This window comes from Vulpes lagopus, chromosome 24, assembly GCF_018345385.1.
Source record: "Vulpes lagopus strain Blue_001 chromosome 24, ASM1834538v1, whole genome shotgun sequence".
In the NCBI taxonomy this organism is placed as follows: Eukaryota; Metazoa; Chordata; class Mammalia; order Carnivora; family Canidae; genus Vulpes; species Vulpes lagopus.
This window is the reverse complement of record NC_054847.1, coordinates 20,983,757-21,008,812: the sequence shown is the minus strand read 5'-3', so window position 1 is coordinate 21,008,812 and position 25,056 is coordinate 20,983,757. Positions and strand designations below refer to the sequence as shown.

The 25,056-nt window shown below is 33.4% G+C and overlaps 1 protein-coding gene across 5 annotated transcripts in view; it reads right to left on the bottom strand.

Annotated features, from left to right (window-relative positions):
* Positions 1–25,056, bottom strand: part of SPOPL (speckle type BTB/POZ protein like) — a 62,538-nt gene that overhangs the window by 14,281 nt on the left and 23,201 nt on the right. For all 5 annotated transcript variants that reach the window (XM_041739577.1, XM_041739576.1, XM_041739580.1 and 2 more), the window contains 6 exons: positions 10,367–10,503; positions 10,063–10,184; positions 9,678–9,829; positions 7,404–7,531; positions 1,328–1,505; positions 1,192–1,247 (listed from right to left, as the gene is read on the bottom strand). In XM_041739577.1, coding sequence (XP_041595511.1) covers positions 1,192–1,247; positions 1,328–1,505; positions 7,404–7,531; positions 9,678–9,829; positions 10,063–10,184; positions 10,367–10,444 — 714 coding nt within the window. In that variant the 5' untranslated portion in view covers positions 10,445–10,503. The remainder of the gene's footprint in view (positions 1–1,191; positions 1,248–1,327; positions 1,506–7,403; positions 7,532–9,677; positions 9,830–10,062; positions 10,185–10,366; positions 10,504–25,056) is intronic.

Genomic DNA, 25,056 nt, shown 5'->3' with positions numbered 1-25,056 from the left:
AGAAGCACTAACATGTAGGCATATAAAACCTCAATTTCTCAATTCAAGAGTACAACAAAAACCAAAACAAGCATGTCAAATAAAATGTGTGTTCAGTTTCTGACTTCTATTTTACAAGAAGGCAGCTATTAACTTTTTCTTTGTTGAATTCTGAGGTCATAGTACAATGCCTAAGACCCCATAACCACCAGTGCTATTCCCAGCTTTAAGCAAAAGTAGGGTCAGATAGTTCAAATAATTCCACACCCACTACCTTGGAACTCTTCCTTTTGCAAAAATGGCAAGCCATAGTATCTACTGACGCATCACCTCTTTGCTCAATACATACTGAAGTCCAAAGAGTAGTCATTCCTTTCTTACTCCTACATTTTTGTGTTTGGTTTCAGTCACAGGATCAATGAAGCTGAACATCTAACACTAAACAATACCACACTTTCCTGCCCTTTTGCTGACAATGATATTTGACATTATTCATGTCTCTTTACGTGGAGTCATCAGAAGGCTAACCATAGTACCTGACAGAACAACTAAAGGAAAGAAGCACCTATGTGCTGCAGCCTTTAGTTTTACAGAAAGAATGAAGGAGAGCCACAGAAACAAACTTAGAGAGTTATTCAGTTAGAGCTCACATGTAATGCAACCAGCAAAGAATCAATCTCTGATCTTTAATCTGACTACATTTCAAGAATGACAAGTGAAGGCGAAACATTTGGGAAAACCAAAGAGGTAGTATATTGATAACAGTAAATATATAGTAACACTGATGTAATTTGTCATTTAAAAAATCTAATAAATATCTTATTTTAGTGGTAGAAAGAATGTAAGCATTATTTTTGTTCTCGGGAAAAAAAGGGTTACAAAATCAACCCATAGTCTAGAAAAGATTAATAAACATCTTCACCAGAGAACTCTCAAACAGCTATAGACCCGAACCATCCGTTTGGATAACAACTACCTATTTATTTTGCCACCAGATGGATGTCAAAATAGCTATTATTTGGAATATTCAACCACATTAGGCTACATCTATTACTCTACTACAGAACACATTTTTTCCACTTTCTATTTCTTTTCCTATCTATTTCTAAAATCATAACGTAACAATAAGAACATGCACCGTTACTTTCAAAATATACATTTCCCTACTTTACATTTGCACAAATTAAATATTAGCCTTTAAACAATGTTTACCTTTTTGCTTTCTTCCATTTCATGCTCAAACATTGCATTAAAAACTGGGGATCGAGCTGTAACAAGATTAAGCATTATTATTTAATGCACAGATTTATGGAAAAAATGTGTAATATTACCCAAAAGTTAAAAGTACCTGCAAGTACAGATTTATGAGCTTTAAATTCTTGTCCTCTCACAAAAAAACTGCAATCTGTAAATCTTGTGTTTTCCCAGAGATTACCTAAGTCTTCTGCTAATCGACATTCAGGCACCTTCAAAGTATTTGTATTTGTATGTCCTGATATATTTACTGAATCTTGGACCACACTCACCTAATAAAAAGGGACAAGAAAAACACTTTTACAAATTAGTACCAATAATTAGTTAAGTCTGTATTTAAATTTCTTACCATTAAGATCATTTGGATATTTCAAAGTACTCCTGACCAAAAATGTTAATATTTGGAGACTAAATTTAAGGACACAATTTAAAGGAGAGAATATAGAAAAAAATTAGAAACAAGCTAGATCATTTTCTTTTCTTTATTAAAAAGTTTTTTATTATTTGACAGAGAGATAGAGCCAGAGTGCACAAGTAGGGAGAATGGCAGAGGGAAAGGGAGAAGCAGGTTCCCCCACTGACCAGGGATCCTGAAATGGAGCTTAATCACAGGACCCGGGATCATGACCTGAGTCAAAGGCAGATGCTTAACCAACTGCACTACCCAAACACTTTCCAACTAGATCATTTTATTTTATTTTTTAAGATTTTATTTATTCATGAAAAACACACAAGGAGAGAGAGAGGGGGGAGGGGGGAGAGGGAGGGAGAGAGAGAGAGAGAGAGAGACAGACAGGGGCAGAGAAATAGGCTCCCTCTGTGGAGCCCATGTGGGACTCGATCCCGGGAATCCAGGATCACGTCCTGAGCCAATGGCAGACTCTTAACCGCTGAGCCACCCAGGCATCCCTAACAAGATCATATTCAAGTGACAATGTAAATAAATGGCTTATCGACTGGCTGGAATGCTTGGTTATTAAAGTAATTACAGCAATTATTTTTCAGGAAAATAAAAGTCACAAGATTATGTCAAACAAATAAGCAGGAGACATTTTTTTGTGAGGTGAAGGAAGAAATTTCCCTAATTTTTATTTTCTCACACCACAGACCTATCAACATTTAAAGTTTATTACACATATAATAAACATGGCATCCCACTCATAATGACTTTTAATGGTATTTTAAAACGGTTATAAAGCTATAATCTATGATATGTAATTTGGAAAGTATTTTAAGTATGATTCCATGTTTTGACTCTAGTAAAATTGATTTAAATATCTAGTAATATTGATTTAAATTGTAAAGTACAAGAATTCTCACAAAAGCAATTGCATTCATTAAAATTCATAGAAATCTTTTACAATAATCAACAGTAAGAATACAAATACAATTTAGTTCAATTTGTAGACCTCTTGTTTATGAAATAATAAAAGTTAGTATGATTTAAACACTGCTTTTATAAAGATTTCAATATAATATGGATTAAATTTTCTCTCATTAAAGGTGACTATATACCAAGTAAAGTCTTAAAACCACTAAGTCTTGTGCATCACTTTTAAGAAAGAGTATGTCATTAATATTAGAAACTTCATACTACATTTAATAAACTGAAGATAATACTACTCAACTAGTAAAGCAAATGTTTCAGAGTAAATGAACCATTATTAGTGCTATGTATTAGCTACCTACTGTTTTAAGCTTCTTAGCTTTGTGGTCATGTTATATAGCAGTAACTATTCACTAAAAAAGCATTTCATAAGGCATTAATTAAATAAAAGTAGGCATAAATAAGGACACATATCAATATAGTAAACTATGTAGAAAATCTAACTTGGAAATGGATAAACTGGACCAAACTACTACCATGCTAACACAGAAAGTATAATAATGGTCCACTGTAAAAAATTTGGAGAACATTAAATCTCAGGAAGCTCTCTTTCATCCTGATGTATAAACCAGTATCTCATGGGAATGAATGGATACTTCTACAGAAAAATGAAATTTTTCATTTTTCTAAGGATGTTTTTATTAACCACTTTGTTTTTCCAACTTGCATTATTAACTATTTGGAATAAAACATATAAAGAAAATCATCTAATCCAATCACTTTATTTTATAAAAAGATTTCAAAGGAAGATCAAAGAAGGTAACTAATGTGTCAATGACACTGGCAATCAGTATCCAAGGACGACTAGACCTATCATTCTCAGATTCCTTTTATTTTTTTTTAGCCCATATTTCTACTACATAAATACTTCTTTGGATATCTTTTAAAATCAGTGGTACTACTTTAACGTAACCATGGTTCAAAACAGGATTTATCCCAACAGTCTTGTAAGATGATTTTCTAAATATAGGAGCCAAGAAAAGGCTTACATACACACGCACATTAATAAATAAATAAATAAAGCAATAAAGGTTCTATTAACTTAATTGTCCAAATTATTTTTAAATGACTACAAAAAAGAAAAAAAGCTTCCACTAATTCTTATCTGATTGCCCTGTTACACCATCCATTATAATTTAATACTTTAAAAATGCTGGTATTGATATGCAGGATTTAGAGATCACGTTTTTTATCATAGACAATATTTATTTCTTCCTATGAAGCACTGTTTTTAAAAATTTCTAGACAGAAGGAAGTGGATCAGTTCAAGTATGTGCATAAAACATGCAGTCAAATCATTAAAATGTGACAGCATATTTAATTTAGGAAAAGATTTTTTAAATTTTATTATTATCCTAACTCAAAATAATACATTAACTGTAAAAATTTGGCCAAAGTCAGGTGAAAGAAGAAACAAAATGATTAAAAAATAAAGCCATTTTTTATCAGGCATAGATCTTGATGATGTTATATTTTTATTTTGTATATGTAATCATAATGTTTTTTTTTAAAATTTTTATTTATTTATGATAGTCACAGAGAGATAGAGAGAGAGGCAGAGGCACAGGCAGAGGGAGAAGCAGGCTCCATGCACCGGGAGCCCGGCGTGGGACTCGATCCCGGGTCTCCAGGATCGCGCCCTGGGCCAAAGGCAGGCGCCAAACCGCTGCGCCACCCAGGGATCCCTGTAATCATAATTCAGGAGAAGCTATATTACTGACATATACAACTACTCAGTATTATCATGGCGACCACAAATTTTAACTAAGAATTAACATTTCATACTTCACGGTGTATTCAAGGGACTGTTTATATAGCAAAATTAATGATCTAATTAATATGGAATTAAATCTGATCATGTTCTTGATACCTATGATTAAAAAACTGGTACATTTTTCATTTTTTCTAGCACATATTCAAGTATAGGTAATCAAAATTCTTACTGAATGGAACCTAGAGTAAAAAATTCAGAAAAAAGTCTGAGATTCCTTCCTATGGTTAAATTGTTCTTTCAAAATAAAAAGGCAAAGGTACAATATTCAAAATTGACAAATGCTGCAAAGTGAAACCTCATACACACGTGTAAATTCTAATCAGTTGTGACTACCCCAGAAATCTGGGTTTCCTATTAATGTGAACTGAAGTGACTACTGTTTCTAGTTTTAAAAAATCTTAATTCTCCAAAGGAGTTTTAAAAACTAGAAACTTACAATGGTTCATAGTGGTACAAATTTTGCCACTCTAATCAACTATATAAACCATCCCTCACAGTGGCTCCACAGTGAGAAACTTTCAATAGTCCAACTGCACATCATCTTCTAAAATAGTGGGTTTTAGACTTTTTGATTGTCATAGATAGGCATTCTTCTTAAAAATTTGGTTGACAGAAACAGGGCTGTCAACTTTTCATTTTGCCATAACAGGGCTTTTTAAAGAATAAAATCTAACCTCATCTATTATCACAAGTATTTTAAAACAGAAGTGATATCTTAGCAACAACAACAAAAAATACGATGGGAAAAAAGGTGTATCCCTCTAAATGAATTAACTTTATGAAAAACTCAATATGTGCATGTATTTTACCTATATCTGTATAGTCTTCTGCAATCAGGTAATAATAGTATGGGTCTATAGATTATGAGAGTATTTAAACTCTGTTAGATTTTAAAAGATGAGCTCATCTAAACAGTTTTCTTTTTTTTCAAACATATTCCTCAATTCCTGTCTTCTGAATCTCTTTGGGAAGGAGACAAGGGGCAGAGCTCTTTACACTGCTAGAAATATCTACCTCTGGCTATTTGATTCACAGTATGGAACTTGCAAGATGAAGTTATGTCTTGCAGAAAAAGGGTAGCACCAAACTGCCTTACCTGTCTACAGCACCACTTGCAGGGGAGGGGGAGGAGGCAGTTCTTTAGGTAGAGCAGTGCAATGCTTCCTCCTCTTCTGCAAGCAGTGCTGGAGGTGCTGTAGAAGGAAGGGCATCAATGAGAGGTATGGAAGAAATGGTGGAGGGCATGAGGACTGTTTGTTCAAAGTACTTTTGCCCACCAATGCTAAATACGGTGCCCAGGGTAGAAGTCTCTACATCAGTAAAAAGATATATATTACAACTATCCAAAACTAAATCTGATCAATGCCAACTTAAACTGTAAGTCATGGTGGGTTATATTTTTAGGAGGTCAATAGCATGGATAAAAAACAGAACTTCAAAGAACATGTTTTGAAAAAAGATCTTAATTTCAGCCTTCATTCTGAATTTCTTGGTTGACTAGGTTCCAATATAATATGCTCAGGAAAATAGAGACACTACTTTAATTCTAAAAAAAATTATTTTTCTTAAAGTGTTTATTTATATAAAGACTTTAAACTGCAGTAAATTTTTAAACTGGACTATATAGCTTTTTAAGGTCCTTTAAATTTGAAGATTTAAGATATCTGCTAAAATTCTGGAAGAGTCTACATTAAGGATGCTAAAATTTTCAAATAACATAACCTGTATTTATTTAAAATACTACTCTGAATATATGTCTATTGGCAACAAATGCTTTAGTATTTGTTTTACAAATTATTTAATGATAAACTCTGCTGAAGACATCTGTGGTATGTGCTTTAACCAACCAAATAATTATATTCATAACAAATTCATCCTACAGTTCATTTAACTTGTCTAAGCGAAAATAAGATACACTATATTTGCATTAGTCTCTAGAGCCACATTTCAATTATTTTTCTGACAGCATAAAAATGTACAATTAGTTTATAATGTTGTCAAGAAATTCTACATATTTTCTACAAGGAGATTAAAGCTAATTTAGTAGCAGTTAAAGATACCATGCTTCCAAGACACTCGTTGGTCTACAATAACTTACTGAAATCTAACAATGAGTGTACTTGATCATAACCTTTCAATTAATATTCTTATGAAAATTATCAACTACCTTAAACATTTTGATAAAACTATGTTACTGGTGTATATTCTCTATAAGTGTATTGGTAACATAATATAATCCTTGAATTCACTCTAAAGAGGAATCACGACAATTTGTATAGATAAAACTATGAAATGATAATGATGATATAGCAAATTCCAGCCTCAAATTAAGAAAAATCTTAAGTGTAAATTATTACAGGGGCTATGCTGTTAACTGTTAAAATATGACATTTTATACAAATAAATATACCTCAGAAGTTAGTGAACAGGCATGGCAAATCTTAATAAACATTTGGGATGCTATTGCTTATAATGCCAATAACATCTGTTTAATTAAATGAACTCAATTGTCTGAATAAACAAAAAGCTTCCCAATCTTTTCAGGCACTCTCATTATGTATGTATGTACATATTTCAGTACGTATTCAAACTGATACACTACTAATCATGTTTAAAATGGTCAACCTGAATATAACAAAAAATAATGAACATCTATGTTAGAATTACTCAGGATGAAGAAGATACTTAGAAATTTTCATATAAAGACATACACATCCATAGTCTCCCTAAGAGCAAGAATATTTAGTACGTGGTAGTTTAACTATCATATATAACTTATAGCTATAGACAAGGCATATTTTTCAGAATGGGCTACTTACTATATTGATTTCTATGACAATCTAGTCTTACTGATAAAACATTTACAAATAAACCTTATTATACCAGTTACTTAATTTCAAAAGCATACCCAATTTAAAAAAAAAGTATACCCAATATCACTTTATTTTATATTTCTGTTTTATCATGAAATAAAACTTTGGGGTTCCTTGAAATAAAAAATGTACCCACCTCACAAAATAATGTAAGCTTGTCATCTGGTAAAAGACCATTAGCTTCATCAAGCAAAAAATCCCTTCGAATGAATTTTTTAAAACCCCAGTCTTTCCCTTGTACAAATCGATATGCTCTTTGGCTTTCTGGTGGAAAACAGAATAGAAGCTTAAATTAAAAAATCATCTAAGAATGTTAATGATAACACAGTTAAATGAAACCGCAAACATAAAACTTGGCCAATACGCCCATCATAAAAATATTAGATACATGTATTCATAAATGAAATGTCTTAAGAGTTATATCAGGTAGGACAAGATTGTTTCACAGCACGATTTGATTTTTGGCCACCATCAATGAACGCACTTTTAGATTTCTGGATCTCTTAAGTAAAAGAAAAGCCATATTAAATCTCCTGGAGAAGAAAGATCTTTCTAAGAATGCAAGCCCTTGAGTAAAGAAGGAGGAACAGAATATACTGGCCTAGGCATACTCCTCATCAGAACGTGATTAGAAACACACACCTCATTTCTTGCTTCTACTTTAAAAATGTACACTCTAAATCACCAGGGCATTCTTTAACTTTCTTGGGGGCATCTATCCCCCTAATTTAAGTTTTACTGACCTGGAGAAATATCCATAAACTGGATATTTCCAAAAAATATCCAGTTTTTTTTTTTTAAAAAAGCTAAAGTCTCTTATCACTCCTAAATCTTTGGACATAATTCCATCACCCCTAAAAACAACTTTCATAAAAGTCTAACCATCTGGTTTTAGTATTATTTGTAAAAGACTTTATCAATAATGTCTAAGGTACATGTTTCAAATGCCTAATATACTGTAGGACTGCATATTATATAAAATAAACAAAATCCTCAACAGAAAGTATTTACAATCTATTATACAAAGAATTAACTGGAGGTGAAAAACCAGTAGTAATAATGTCTAAGGTACATGTTTCAAATGCCTAACATACTGTAGGACTGCGTATTATATAAAATAAATGAAATCCTCAACAGAAAGTATTTACAATCTATTATACAAAGAATTAACTGGAGGTGAAAAACCAGTAGTAATAAATCTAATTGAAAGACTCCACATTATGGAATGCTGGTAGCTCCTCAAAATTCTTATGTGGAAATCCTATCCCTCAATGTGATGGCATTAAGAGGTCAGTGATTGAAATTAGAGGAGTTCGTGAAGAGTGTATCCCTCATGAATGTCATTAGTGCTCAATTAAAAGAGACTCCACAAAGCTTCCTAGCTCAATCAGCCATGTAAAGACACAGTAAGAAGTGAGCAGCCTACAATCTAGAAGAGGGCCTTCACCAGAAATTCACCATGTTGACACTCTCTCTGATCATGAACTATCAGGTGTCAGATCTGTTAGAAACCAATGTCTATTGTTTATAAGCAACCTGGTCTATGGTACTTTATTATAGCAGCTTAAACTAAGACACTTCACTACCATAAATGTCAGATACCAGGAAAATATGTGAAACTATGTATTACTTTGACAATAAAAAATATTATTTAAAACTGTTCGGAGGAAATTTTTTTGTAATGATATTACTTGATTCTGTGCTTTACTTCTAGAAATCACTTAAAATTTAATGTGACAGTTCATGATATATTTTCCTACTATGCATACTGTACATTTTCACAATGCTCTTCTATTATGAAGCTTTAGGCAACATCATTTCAGCTGGCTATATATGTGAAGCTTGAAATGAATGTAATAGACCCGGAGACAGAAAAATTGATTTCCTTTGGTGAGTGTTCAGTCTACTGCTCAAAAAAATTCTAGTGACAAAATACCAGAACATTCAAACTTTTACATTGTTCCACAGAGTCTGTTAGCTGGCAAAAACAGCAAAGGGGAATTATTTCCTGACCACAATTGTATTTGCCAAGAATTGAACTAGGCACCTTGCCCTAAAAGCAACTATTTTTCTAAGCAACAAGTATCATTTTAGGACATGAAAAAGTAACATTTTAATATTACTTTTAACAAATGTTGCATGTCTTATGACTAAGATTTTGTTTTGTTTTTTATATTTATATATTTACTTAACAAAATCTTTTACAATGCTTATTACATGCCAAGCTCTAGTCCATGCTGAAATCTAAGCGTTAGTAAAACAACCATAACTCCATTTAAAAATAAACAATGGCCACATAGCATATTTTAGGTTAAACAGATTTCAGTGGGGGAAAAATATCCTTTTCTAGGTAAAAGTACATAAGTTAACATGTAGTTACTGAGAAACTTCTTTACTCCAATTCACTTACCCATTGCTTTTGTTTCTTCCCTTTTAGCGTTTAGAAGGGAAAATTTGAATTTTGCTCGAACTTCACTTTTTGGACAGCTGACTAAAAGCAAATATAAGGACAAGTAGTCTTTACTTTCATCATCTAATCCCTTTGGATTTACCCTCAGGCACCTAAAATAAAACAATAGGCTCATATGGAGGAATATAAAACTTAAAACATTCAAGAGAAAAATAAAATTAGTTATTAAATAATATCACAAATACTATCAATATCTCTAGTTCTTTATAATTCTCTATACTATTAGGAACTTACTGTTTCTTAATGGATATTAGTCTAATTTTATATTAGATTTTTAACAAAATCATAAAGTAGCTGAAGATTATTTCAAAAACAAAAATCTTACCATTTCATTTTGTCACTGGGGCTGGATGAGAATGTTGAACTTTTTAACACTTCACCCATCTCCTCTCGACAAAAACTGAAGTTATTGATGGTCCACATGTAGGAAAATTTCACTACTTTAACCTATGAGATTCAGAAGACCACTTTTACAATGATGACTTTTTGCTTTTAACTTGTCACATGTTAAAAATCTCCTGACCCACTTTCCTAATACTTGGAATAACTAACAAAATGCTTTACAATATTTTCAAAAGACTACAAAATTTTTAAGTGACATTAAGTAAGGCACTTTTAACAGCATGTACCTGTGTATAACACCAGCTTTCTGCTATAGGACCAGTAGACATATCTCCAGGGAGAGGTGGGCTGGGTTCCCGAGACATTGCCACTTTATTGCAGTCTTCCAAGATTTATGCAATATCCCACACAGATGAATGCTTTACTGCAAAGAAAAAAAAAGTTTAACTTACTGATCGAAAAATTTAAGTGACTGAATCAAAAGTAAACAGTCATAAAACGATTAGTTTCCCAAATTCGATTATGAGGGAACATGCAAGGATTTTGTTACTTTAATAATTAAGAAAAAATCATAATCATTTGTGACATAACATTTAAAATCTAAACAAACTTAATGCTTATAGACATTATTTCATAAAGGTATACTTATCAAAATATCACAAACCAAAAATAACACTTAATAGTAAGGTTAATCATTGATAGCTTAATAGTAAGAGTATAAACATAAAATCATAAGATAACATGGAAACTCACTGACAACAGTTACAATTGAGCCTTGAACAAGGTTGAGATTAGGAGCATTGAACCTCCAGCAGTCAAAAATCCACATATAACTTCTGACTCCCCAGAAACTTTACTAATAGCCTACTATGGACCAGAAGCCTTATTGATAACGTAACAGGTGATTAACACATATTTTGTATACATGTATAATATATACATATTACAATATACTGTAGTCTTATAATAAAGTGTAGTCTTATACTAAAGTAAACTAGAGAAAAGAAAACGTTATTAAGAAAGTTACAGGGTTATGCCTGGGTGGCTTAGCGGCTGAGCGTCTGTCTTTGCTTAGGGCGTGATCCCAGGATTCTGGGATTGAGTCCTGCATCGGGCTCCCTGTGAAGAGGCCTGCTTCTCCCTCTGCCTATGTTTCTCCCTCTCTTTCTGTCTCTCATGAATAAGCAAATAAATGAAATCTTAAAAAAAGGAAATTTACAAACAAAATGCACTTACTGTATTTATTGGAAAAAAAATTTGTGTATAAGTGGACCTACACAGTTCAAACCCATGTGTTCAAGGGTCAACTAATATCTGATGCACCTTGATCCTCTGGTATATTCACAAAAATCAAAGAGGTTGCAAAGTTAGAACAGTCCTGAATATTACTCATCTGTCAAAGCCTTGTCCAAAACACAGAGTGGGAACTAATAAGCAATATTTTATATGAAGAATTACTTAGATTTCCACAAGTGTACCTCTATCTCAGACAAACAGGTTTTCAAAGATTTTGTTCCTATCAGAGTGCCCCCTACTAGATAATATGTACTTACCATAAAATTTCCTCCTAGTGAGCTATTCTTATACTACATCCATTTGGACACATAATTAATTCAGCACAACCTGGCCAGGACATTAGTGACCAGAGGATGATACTTTCTAACTTGGAAAGTCTATAAAAGAAAAGTGAAACCCAAGAGGACACAAGTAGTGTTAGTTTGCAGGGGTGTGGGCAGAGATGTTTTAAGATTGCTTTCAGACATAGGCATATCACCCCAAATTTATATATTTGTTCTGTGTCTAAAACAATGGAACTATAGTATGAAACAAGAAACTAAAGACTGAAGAAAGCTATCGGAAAGATGCACAGAAACAAAATGACCTATGAAAGTTATGAAAAAATTTAATGAAGAAACATATTAAAAAATCTGCACCAGAAATAATAATATAAAACTACCACTGAGATATATTTCTGTGAAATTCAAAATGAGAAAAAAATGTTAAAGGTATACATGTGTTTGTTTCACTATGGCCCTGTTTTCATTTTTAAAGGCCTAAGGATAACAGGATAATTACTATAGAGTTCTAAGGGAAAAAGAACTGTAGCATAAGGATTCTATGCTATATTATGTTTTTATTCATGTTTAAAGCAGCAAAAATTTATTTCCAGATTTGTAAAATATGTAAACCACCTCCACAGCAATTTGGTGAAGGGACAGATTCACCCAAGTTATTTTCCAGCCAGCCAGATGAATCAAAAGCAGAAATAGAGACAAAAACTTCCATCATGATGGAAGTTCTGATTTTTATACCTCTGAACATTATAATAAACCAAAATGTTTTAAAACTGAATAGAAATATAAAAAAAAAAAGTTCTCAGACCACTGTGACAAAAGTCAAATGAAAACATGAAATATAAAGTATGAAAATACCTGTGGCATTATTTGATGGCCAAGAGAATAATTAATATCATTTCTGGCAAGTAAGAATAATTTCAAAAAGCATTCAGAAAAATAGTGAGATATATCAGCAATTCAAATGAAAAGAAAAAATTTAATCTCATTTGTAATCAATGAAATACCAAAGAAACCCCACATACAATTTTTTAACCTATAGTATAGTCAAAGGTTATTTTAAATTAATCTCCATAGTCAGCAAAACTGCAGAGGCAAACATTTACTAGTTAAGTCTTTTAATTTTTTTTCAAGATTTTTGAGAGAGAAAGAGAAAGCGTGTATGCACAAAGAGGGAGAGGGGCAGAGGGAGAGAGCGCAGCAGGCCTCCTGCTGAGCAAGAAGTCTGCCACCTGGGCTTAGTCCCAGGACCCCAGGATCATGACCAGGGCCAAAGGCAGCAGTGTCACAGTCTGAGCCACTCAGGTGCCCCTGGTAAGCGTCTTTTTAAAACAATTTTACAAGAAATTATTTACCAGATTCAGCCTAGCAATTTATCTTGGTAAAAGTATTACAGCCCTGGAAAAGCATAATTAAGTATAAATAAAGTACATTTTGTGATCTACATGTAGAACTTCACAACCATTAAGAGTATTAAATTTTCTTAATGACAGGGAAAGCATTCAAGATCTGTTGTATGTGGGTATACTTTCAAATAATAGAACACATTTAAAAATATATAATATATATACATAATATACATATATTTATATATATACACACACACACACATATATATATAAAGAGTATGCCTAAAAAGATCTTTTATAAATAGGATATAGAATTAATACAAGTATGGATGCATGAAAAGAACAGACTGGCACATAGATGCACTGAGTTGCACTTTCGCACTGCAGTTGCAACATGGATAAGATATACACCTAAATATTAATAGAGGCTATCTCTAGGTGGTGAGATTTTCTAATTTTTGTTTATATAAAAATATTTAAGTCATTTTTAAAAATAGAAAATAGTTACTTGCACACCATATGAACCCACAGAAAACATACGCGCGTGTATTACTTTCCAAGTAGATATTGAGGTGTTCAGTTAAACACTAATGTTAATCTTTAATTTTCTTAACACACCAACTAATTTAACATTAATAAAATAAATAATTTTTTTAAACCATAGGAGTAAAGACTAGAAAGTTCTTTAATGCCTCTACAAAAGTTACTACTCTCAAGTATAACTCACAACATAAACATAATTCATATATAAAAGCCAACTAAATAAAAGGCTACAAAGATTTTTGGTCTTTTCCCAACTACATCTGCAAATGATGCAGTTATGTAATGGGATATGGAGAATTCTGGTGAGCAGACTACTGGTGAGCGCTCACAAGACATTATGTATCTTGTGTATTATTCTTCAACAATTCTATGAGATGTATTTCTATCTATTCTATGAGATCTTAACCATGACAAAATGATCAGATAGGTTAGAAAGCTTACTTTAGACTGTAGATAACCAGAAAGTAGTTGAACACAACGAATTTAACCAGCTCCAAAGTCTATATATACTTTTTTCCATGGAATCAGCTGTCCCTTCTGATATTACAGAGCTGAAACAGCCCAAACCTATCTAGCCCAACTCTCATTTTATAAATGTGGACCAAGAGGAGAGAAATGGACTAGAGAAATAAATTTTCCAAGTTTATATTGTTAAATATTAGAAGAAAAAGAACTCCCAAAGTCCATTTCAATGCTTTTTCCAGCATTTTATTTTTTTTCCTTCTCTACAAAAAAAAAAAAAAAAAAAAAGAATAGTAGACTATCAACTACATCCAGGACATTCAGGACTTCCTAATCTTGTTCTTACAGAAAAGCTTGCAGAAAGAGAGAGCAAAACTAAAATAAGATCTAGAGAATAATGAAAGATAATCAACACATATTAACAAATAATGTAAAGGTTTCTTCCATATTCTACACAGGATTTTAAAAATTTTAAGTAGGGTTTACCAGTTTTACTTATTAAAGGGAAACAAGACTTGTTACTAAAATAAACACGTAATTTCCTACCTTAACAAAATGTTTGAGTGCCAAATTAGTGTTCATATGTTTGTCATAGACATATACATAACTCCACAAATTATAAAGAATTTCAAATGTTCAAAAATGTCATGGAACCATCTTCCCACTATCCTTGTGTGCCCTCTCGCCATTAAATCTCCTCTCCCTACTAGAAGTTATCTGTATCCTGAATTTATTATCATACCAATGAATTTCATCACATTATTAAACACTGGTGAATCTCTCAACTATAGAGATAGAAGCTCACAGATGATATAATAAAGTATATGTACACAGATGTCACCAAAAGTATCAAAGTGAAGAACTCCAAAACTCCATCCCTTCACAAAAAGCAATGAATAGGCTGGCAAAAACTTTTCTGGAACTCTGGAATCAAATGAAAACTTAAAATCAGGAATGGATGATGAAGAATGTAGCTGCTAATTTTCAGGGAGTACGTTTTAGCATACATATAACCATGGCCTCTCCCTAGTTCAGCAGCAACCATGAAGACATCAGCCCATATTCCTGGTACTGGCTGCTGGTAGCAGAGGGACCTACACAGGGACTTTTCTAAAAGAATTGTGGTTGTATGCTTTATCTAGGCTCTAATTCCCTGAAGGATCAGCTCTAGAGCCTGCCTTTGTTTCATATGCTTCAGAGCTTCCATAGTGAAAGTGAGGGCTAAGGCAGAGTTCTAAAAGGCCTGCCTAAGGAATGTCCTAACAGAGAGCATCGGCTGCAAGGCTAGAAGTGGTTTCCATGTATTTATGAAAGGTAAAAATAAGTTGAAAATGAAAAGATGGGAAAAGATATACAAATAACCAAAGCAGACATCACTCAAAATTGTTACAAGACACAGAGAAAGACATACATATTGATAAAAGGATCAAGACAAAACAACTATAAACATATATGCACCAAACAACAGGATCCAAACTATATTAAGCAAAAACTAACAGAATGGGAGATATATACAATTCTATAGTAATGGCCGAAGGTATCAATAACTGACTCAACAATGCACAGATCAGGAATAATAAACACAAAAACAGAACTTGAAGAGCATTTAAAAAAAAACTAAAACTACAGACACCTATCAACAGAATATATATTCTTTTTAAGTGCACATGGAACAGTCTCCAGTTATACCATATGCTAGGGCATAAAACCAGCTTCTAATGAATCTTAAGACTGAAATCACACTAACCTAGAGGAAATGGACACATTCCTAAAAAAAAATAAATAAGAAAAAAAAAAAAGAAAACACTGACTCAAAAGCAAACAGAAAATCAGAACAGACCTATAATCAGTAGACTGAAAAAAAAAAAAAAAAAAAAAAAACAACCACACACACACAAACAAACCCAAAACAAAAAACTTCGAAGCATGACAACTTGAGGAACTCCACAGATTTGCTCTCCAGTAAAAATTTCAAAACTACAACCATTTGTTGTAGTTTTGGAAATAGTCCTGGGGACAAAGAACAAATGAAGAAAGATGTACTCAAGAAAATCTACTAGGGATTGTAAGAAAGACAAGAGTTTGTGATGTTTGTACCAGGACCTACCTGCCTGATCTCTTTCTCCTAGCTCAGGAAGGCAAGAAACTCCACTACAGACTGATACAGCCAAAAGCACAGGGCTCCCTCCCTCTTTCCCCAGTGGGCTCAGGGGTCTCTCTTATTAGGAAAGTTAGGATGTCAACATTTCTCATCCTGCCTCCAGCTACCTATTGCTAAAGCTAAGGTACTAGATAGATGTGGCCAAGAAGTATGTGTGAGGAGTGGGGGGCTCTCTCCTTCGATGCAATACACACTGATGGGATGTAGACTCTGCCTTTGCATAAAGCTGCTAGAGCAATGGCTGCTTCTAAAGTGAGGATTCCACACTGGGAGAGCCAACCCAAGAAGACATGAGGGTACCTTCCCACCCCCATTCCACCAACTGCTCAGATCCTAGAGCAGAGATATCGGGTGATATCACTGTCCCCATTACATACTCAAGCTCTGATCTGGAGATATGCCCTGTGGGATGGTGAATGGAGCCATAAAACATATAGCTTCAAATCTCTTCCCTGAGAAATACTGACTTCATTTGCAAGGGAATGAACAAAAGTGCTCTGAAAAACAATGGAGGTCCTGGTGAAAGGCAACCAGGAGACTGGAGGAATCACTGGACATAAAGACTAAACCACAGGTTTGGCTGGCTGGCTGGTTTGCCAGAGAGAACAAGAAAGGGAGGTAGGCAGAAGTAGGCCTCCTAGAGTCAGAACAAACCTGTAGCACTGACTTTAAAACTATCCTTCCAAAGGAATTCAAATTTGATTAGTCTGTGTAGCAATTAATGCCTGAGTGTACTGTTGAAAATGAAAGTGTAATTAGCACTAGATTAGGGGACATTAACAGCTATATGTGGTCAGGAAGAGAGAGCCTAAAAGAGCCCTGCCAAAACCACTGTCATCTCAGTGTAATTGTAGGAAAACTCAAGGTTGTGCCCCTTCAGAAGAAACGTCCAAAGGTTAACATTCTGGTGTGTGTGTGTGTGTGTGTGTGTGTGTGTGTGTGTGTGTCTGTGTAAGGGGATGTGGGGGTAGAAGAGGAATGCAGACTCCACTAAAATAACCCAGCCAGACACTAAATAAATAAGTGAGATACAGTAGCATGCACTAGAAGGGAAAAACCAGCTCCAAGAATTTCTACATTATATAAACATGTCCAGTTTTTAACAAAAATTATGAGATGTGTTAAGAAGAAAGTATGGCTCATATAACAAGAAAAAAGGAGATAACAGAAACCAGTTGCAAGAAGATGTTGACTTTAAGAGACAAAATCTTCAAAGTAGCCACTGTAAATAAATATTACTAAACAACTAAAGGAAGTGGATTAAATACAGAACATCAGTAAAGAGTCAAAAGCTACATATACACAAAAAAGATATTCTGGAGTTGAAAAGTACTATAATATTAAAATTTCACATATGGGGCTATATTCGTATACAGTAGATATGAATTGGGAGAGGAATTATTACACTTGCACAAAAATCAAGAGATTAGACACTCTAGACATAAAAGAGAGGAACAGAGACTCTGAGAAATGTGGGACACTATTAAACACACTGACATACAAAGGAGAGAAGAGACAAAAAGGAGCATAAAAAACATTTGAAGAAATGACTGAAAACTTCCCAAATTTATTGAAAATGATATATGCACATTTAGAAAACTCAACTAACTCCAAGTAGAATAAACACAGAGATCCAAAGACACAGCATAGTAAACATGATGAAAGGCAAAAACAAGAAAGGAATAGTCACCACAATGGCTACAATTAAAAAAAAAAAAAAAGGAGAAGTACTAGTGTGACCAGGTATAGAGGAATTGGAAAACTTGTATATTGCTGGTAGAAATGTAAAATGGTTCAGCTACTGTGTAAAACAGTTTGGCACTTCCTCAAAGTTAAACACAGAATTACCCTAAAACCCAGTGGTTTCAGTCCTAAGCATATATCCAAAATAATAGAAAACAAGTGTTCAAGCAAAAACCTGTACATGAATATTCACAGCAGCACTATTAACAACAGCCAAACATTACTAGCTAAAATCAATCCACAGGTGAACAATCCAAAAGACCATCAAGAGATAAATGGAAAAATAAAATGAGGTACGCCCATACAATGAAATTTCATTCATTTTATATTCATAAAAAGTAACGAAGTACTCATCTATGCTACAACATGGATGAACCACAAAACACCATGCTAAGTGAAAAAAAGCCAGACACAAAAGGCCATACATTGTATGGCTTCATTTATATAAAATATCCAGAACAGGCTGATATATGTGTGTGTGTGTATATATATATATATACACACACACACACACACACAGACAGACGGAAAGCATAGTGGTTGCCAAGGGTTGCAAGGAAGGGGGAGCAGGGAATTGAGTGCTCAATGGGTATGGGGTTTCCTTCTGAAGTAATAAAGTTCTATAACCAGCTAGTGGTGCTGGTTACACAACATCATGAGTGTACTAAATAAACACCATTGAACTATACACTTCAAAACTGTTAAGATAGTGAACTTTGTTAGCTGAATTTTAGTCCATTAAAAAAAGTATATGCAATACATGTCCATATTCACATAGACATACTTCTTTTGTGATTAAAAAGGAAATAATAAAAAAAAATAAAAAAAATAAAAAGGAAATAATTATAAAATTTCTTCTATCACTGCAGAGTCTAAATTAGCTACTATTATATAATAAAGTACTAAACAGATTGTTTTTAATGACTCTTAAAAACTACTAAATTTTTTGACATTTGTCTTCAATTGGGTATTGTCTATTAAGTTTCCTAGTATACTAGGTATCAAGTTTCCATCAATGAAATATGAATTAAACAGCAAAGTAAGGGTACCTGGGTGGCTCAGTTGGTTAAGCGCCTGCCTTCAGCTCAGGTCATGATCCCAGGGTCCTGGTATTGAGCCCTGCCATCAGGCTCCCAGTTCTGTGGGGAGCCTGCTTCTCCCTGAGAAGAGTGCGTGTGCACGCTCTTGTCAAATATAAAAAAAATTCTTAAAAAAAAACCACAAAAAAACAGCAGAGTTGTTTTTTTAAAAATCATTGTCTGAAGAATATTATCAAAATTCTATCCAGTCATACAATGGAACTACCATGTTAATGAGATGCCACTTTGTGATATTAATTATCTAGCATTTTATTAATTCTTCAAATAACAAAATGTAAATTACTCTTCAACTGTGAAACACTATCATATTTATGCTAAAAGTTACCTTAACTACATCAAGAAGTTATAAGTGAAAATAGCCTGAAACTGCTAAAGCAATTTTATATACATGATGACTACGATTTTGAAATGAAAGGAAATAAATCAGTATGTAACTTAATATATTATGTTCAACAATTTTGCTAAGACTGTTGTCAGGAAGACTAGACTATTACATGTTTATAAAAATGATAAAGTAATAAATAATGTATGTGTCATAAATTTCTTACTCTCGAATTAAGAATATGATGACTTCGTGGGAGTACAATAAGTATTTATTATATGCTTAGATATATCATGCACTCTGACCTTGAACCATAAAAATAATTAACATATAGTTTCTATTCTGCAGAAGATTATAATATAGTAGGAGGGACAGACACATGGTAGCATACTTTCAATATGATGTGACAAGGGAATGTACACAGAAATAATGAAGCACTTTCAAGAAGGATATCCTGAAGATAGTCCCCGAGCTGGATTCTGGAGGAAGCAAATAAATGATAAGAAGACCACAAACTATAGCACAGATTTTAACAGCAAGTGTTCCATGCTGAGACCAGCTTGTGTCATTGTTTTGTCATGGATTCTACAATCTTATAGACATTGGGCCTTTCCTTTCTCTATTAAAGGAATTTTTAAATTTCTCTATTTACTTTCTCATTTCCCTTGTTTGTAAGTGAATAAAATGAAATTGTGTGTATGCTTACACTCTGCACAAACTGAATACTAGAACAGACATATAATAATGAAAACTTCACAAGTGACATTTGAGGATAAGCAGTAGTAAGGGCAGTGGTGGTAAGGGTGATAATGACCCAGACAAATAATTAAGGTATATAAACAGTACTTGAAGGCTATCACAGGGTCTTCTGTTTTGAGCATAACAGAATACCTGGCAGGCAACTTAGGTTCTGTTGCTAAAGTAGAAAACCTGAATTAAAAATAAAGTATCTGTTTAAAGACCTCTAGAGCTGCTCAAGCAATCAGGACCGGGATTCCAAGATTCCAGAGAAGAGGGAATAATCTAGAGGTAAACTGATAGATTCTAGCTACATTATTCTCTAAGAGTATCTGCTGCTCAGTCTAGCTAAAATGCAGAGTGAGAATCCAGGTTTTGCCCAGGTCAAGGGCTACTGCCAAGGGACTGAAATAAAGATTTTGTTCCCCTTGTGGGGTAGGAGATAAAAATAGGATACTTGAGGGGTTAAGACCCTGATTAAAAGTGCCCTTTAAGATTTCTGCCAAATGCTGACCTTGCATGGAGCAGGAAGCCAAGAAAAAAGCCTCCAAAAAACAAAACAAAGTTTTCAGATATTTCATACTGCTGAGAAGATAAGGACTAGATAGAGTTCAGGATCCGCCAGGGAAAGGTACTAGAATAAGGACCTCAGGTACTCATTTGGAAAGCCTGAAAAGGTAAACCGAAAGATGGAGAAAATAGATGAAAACAGAGTTTAATTTTAATGCCTTAAGAAACAATCAAGTGGAAATTCTAGAACTGGAAAATAACTGAAGTTAACAACTTAATACCTAAGTCTAAGCAGCAGACTAGACAGCAAAAAATAGAATTAGAAAACTTAAAAAAAAAACAATAAAAGATACACTAAAGCACAAAAAAATATGAAAAATATAAAAAGTACTAGGACAAACTTGAGACACAAAGTCTCATATGTGTGAGTGGATCCACAATATTTGAAAAGATAACTAAAAATTTTCGAAAATTGGTCAACAAAACAATAAACTGTAATGTCTTTTAGGACTTAAATATATGTACAATTAAAATGTGTGACAACAATAATGTAAAAGACATGAGGATAAATGGAATAAAAGCATTCTAAGGTTCGAGCATTCTTGGGGAATGGTAAGCATAAGTAAAAATATGATAAACAAGGGCACCTGGGTGATGCCATGGGTTAAGTCTCAAACTCTTGGTTTCAGCTCAGGTTGTGATCTCAGGGTTTTGAGGTACAGCCCAGAGCAGAGCCCCTCCTCATCACGCTTTGTCCTCAGCATGGAGTTTGTGGAGATGTCCTCTCCTTCTCCCTCTACCCCTCCAACTCGAGCTCTCTCTTTAAAAATTAGTGAATCTTAAAAAAATTATATGATAGACGAAAAGGGAAAAATATAAAAACAGAAAGTGAGACGGTACATAATAAAATAAATAACTATGATTATATATAAATGTTACCTATGCCAGTTATCAGTCTGGGTTAAATAAACAAATACTCGAAGACATAACTACTAAGTACAATATCAGATCCTGGAATGGGAAAAATATAATAGTGGGAATACTGTAGACAAAAATAATTCCACCAATGTTAATTTCTTTTTTTTCTTTTTCTTTTAACATTGTTGTTTTATTCAATAATATTGAAGCATTTACATTTAATGTCTGTTTAATATGGGGCTTAATATGGTGTTATGGTGTTAACATGATGGGAGGCTGTGTGAGGAAAGGAAAAAAAAATGACACTATTTGCTGTTTGCAGAAGACATAAACATAAGGGTAAGAAAAGCTTAAATGAAAAGAATGGGAAAATGTATACCTTACAAATCCTAACCAAAACAAAGCAGGTATGCTATACTAGGATCAGACAAAACAGATTTTAAAGCAAGAAGCATTAGGAAACATAAAAAGGAAAGTAATAAAGAGAAAAAAAGGTCAATCACAAGAATGTAATTATTATTTTTTTAAGATTTATTTGAGATAAAAAGAAAGCATGTGCATAGGAGGGAGGGATTGGGGGTGGGGGGAGGCAGAGGAAGAGAAAAAGAATTCCAAGCAGACTCTCCTGAGCAGGGAGCCCATGTGGCTCAATCTCAAGATCCTAAAATCATAATCTGAGCAGTACACCAAGACTTGAATGCTTAACACACCCCAGGCATGCACAAGAACATAATTCTAAATATGCCTGCATGCAATAGGATTTTGCTTTCAAAAATCATTTAAGAGGACACTTTAATTCCCTCAACAAGTGAAAGAACAACCTTAATGACATATATACACACATATACAGGAAGAGAACATGGCACTCAATAGCAAAAGAATCAAAAGTCTTCTCAACTGCACAGAAAACATTTACTGAAACTAACCATATTATTGCAATATAAAGAAAGCCTTGCAAATAAATTTCAGGTCACAATGAAGTCAGAGTATGAATCTTTATCATACTAAAATTAAGTCAAAAATCAATAAGGAGAAGATAACTGAAAAATTAAATCCCCAGAAATTAAAATAGCATTGCAAATCTATTGGTGAAACAGAACAATGGGAATCAGAAAATATTTTGAACTTAATATTAAAGATAAGGAATTTCCAAACTTGTAAGATGCAGCTTACAATTGATGCTTAGGAAATTTATAACCTTTCATGAATATACCGGAAAAAGAAGGCTGATAAATCAATGACTTAAGCTTCCAACAACAGAGGCTAGGGAAAAAAAGTTAAGCTCAAAGAAAGCAGAAGAAATAAAGGTATAAGCAGAAACCAATGACTAGGGGAAAAGATACAACAGAGAAAACACAAAGCCAAAAACTAGCTCTTTGAAAAAATAGTAAAATTAATAGCTTTCTAATCAGGGAAAATAAAGAGGACACAAATTTACAGCACCAAAAATGATACCATAAATGATAAGGCTATTATAAAAATGTTACTATTTAGTTGGTACTTCAGATAAAAAGAGAAACTATTTGAAAAAACATAACTTACCAAAACTGATCAACAGAAAGAAAAAATCATAAATAGCCCTATTTTGATTAAAGCTGAATTCATTATTAAAAACACTCCACAGGGCAGCCTGGGTGGCTCAGCGGTTTAGCACCTGCCTTCGGCCCAGGGCCTGATCCTGCAGACCAGGGACTGAGTCCCACGTTGGGCTCCCTGCATGGAGCCTGCTTCTCCCTCTGCCTGTGTCTCTACCTGTCTCTCTCTGTATCTCTCATCAATCAATAAATAAAATCTTTAAAAAATAAAAATAAATAAAAACACTCCACAATGAAAACTTCCACAGATGGCTTTACTGTATAAGCTGTTCCCCAGAACAGGACACAAAAACAAATTTATCAGTATGTATGATGAAACCAGTGTTAGTTAACTTTTATACCAAAATCTGTTAAGCACATTTTAAGAAAGGAAGATAAAGAAAATCTCTCATGAACACAGATGTAAGAACCCTAAATAAACTAATAGCAAAATCAAACCTACCATCGCATAAAAAGTATACTATATTTCACAACGAATGGGGCTTTATTTGAGTAGTGCAAGAGCAATCAACATTAGAATTAATAATGTAATCATCCTGTTAGCAAAAAGGAAAGACAGAACACCTAGATAAATGCAGAAAAGGCATTTGATAAAATTTGATACTCATTCTGGACAAAAATTATTTACAACTAGGAATAAGAAAAGCTTTCTTAATTTTACAAGTATCTTAAAACATACACCTATACCCCTAAAGTAAGAGTTCCTACTGAGATAAGGGACCACTGTCAGTGCTTTCATTCAACACTGTACTAGAAGTTCTAGCCTTAAGGCAAGAAAAATAAGAGGTATTAAGAACTGAAAAAGAAAAATGATCATCATTCATAGATAACATGAGTGTGCACAAAATAATGGAATTAACAAGCAATTTTGAACTGAATCTCTAAAATTACACTGACAGTTAAAGTATAAATTAACATAACCACTTTGGGAAAATGTCTGCAATACCTATTAAAGTTAAACAAATGAACACCTTACAACCCATCAAATCCACTGCTGGGTATATAGCCAACAGCATATATACTAATATTCATGAAAAACATGTACAAAAATGTCCACAGGTGGACTCTCTATATAAATATGAAAAAAAAAAAAGGATTAGAGTCTTGTGATAGACAAAAACTTCTTAAAATAGACCCAAATGTCAATCAACAACAGAATGGATAAATTGTGGCACATTCATATACTGGGATTCTATATAGCAAGGAGATTGCAGCATGGATGAATCTCACAAATAATGTTAAGACAAAAAAAGCCTGGCATGCTGTATGATTTCATTCATACAAAGTTTTAAAACAGGTGAAACTAAAGGTATAAGTCACAAGAGCAAAGGTATAAATGGCAAGATTTTGAGAACTTGTGAATGATAAAGTTTTTAATTTAGAAAAAGTTAATTCAATGACAAAGGGTTCTGTAAAAAATATAATAAGAAGTTGGGTTTTGTACAACTCAAGAGTTTGGATAAAGGAAGTAGGGGGAGTAGAGGTTGAATTACAAACATATTCAAAAAGGCCAATAAAATTATACATTATAATTTTACACAAGTGTGCACAGAGCAAAATGAGACAATGAGATGAGTGTTATTTATTGGCTTCCTATGAACCCAATAATGCAGAGTTTTACTAATCCAGGAGGTGCTCCCTAAGAGGGAACAAGACTCTAGTAGCCAACCCCTGCAAATACGCTTGTTACAGATTCTAGCAAGCCACTAAACAAACTTCTTTATCAAACGTTTAAGTCATATAACCTAGGGATTTTTCTCTGCAAAAGTATCTTCAATATTACAAAGAGAATCAAAGTGAAAATTTATTTTCTAATAATCTGCTTGATAGCCAACTTCCTGGAAACTCATCTGCTCTATAAGTGCTATCTAAAATGTATAACTTTGTCCTAAATAGTAGCAGCAACTTATAATAATATCAAGAGTATTTTGTAAAGACTTCCTACATGCCAAGCTCGAGTAT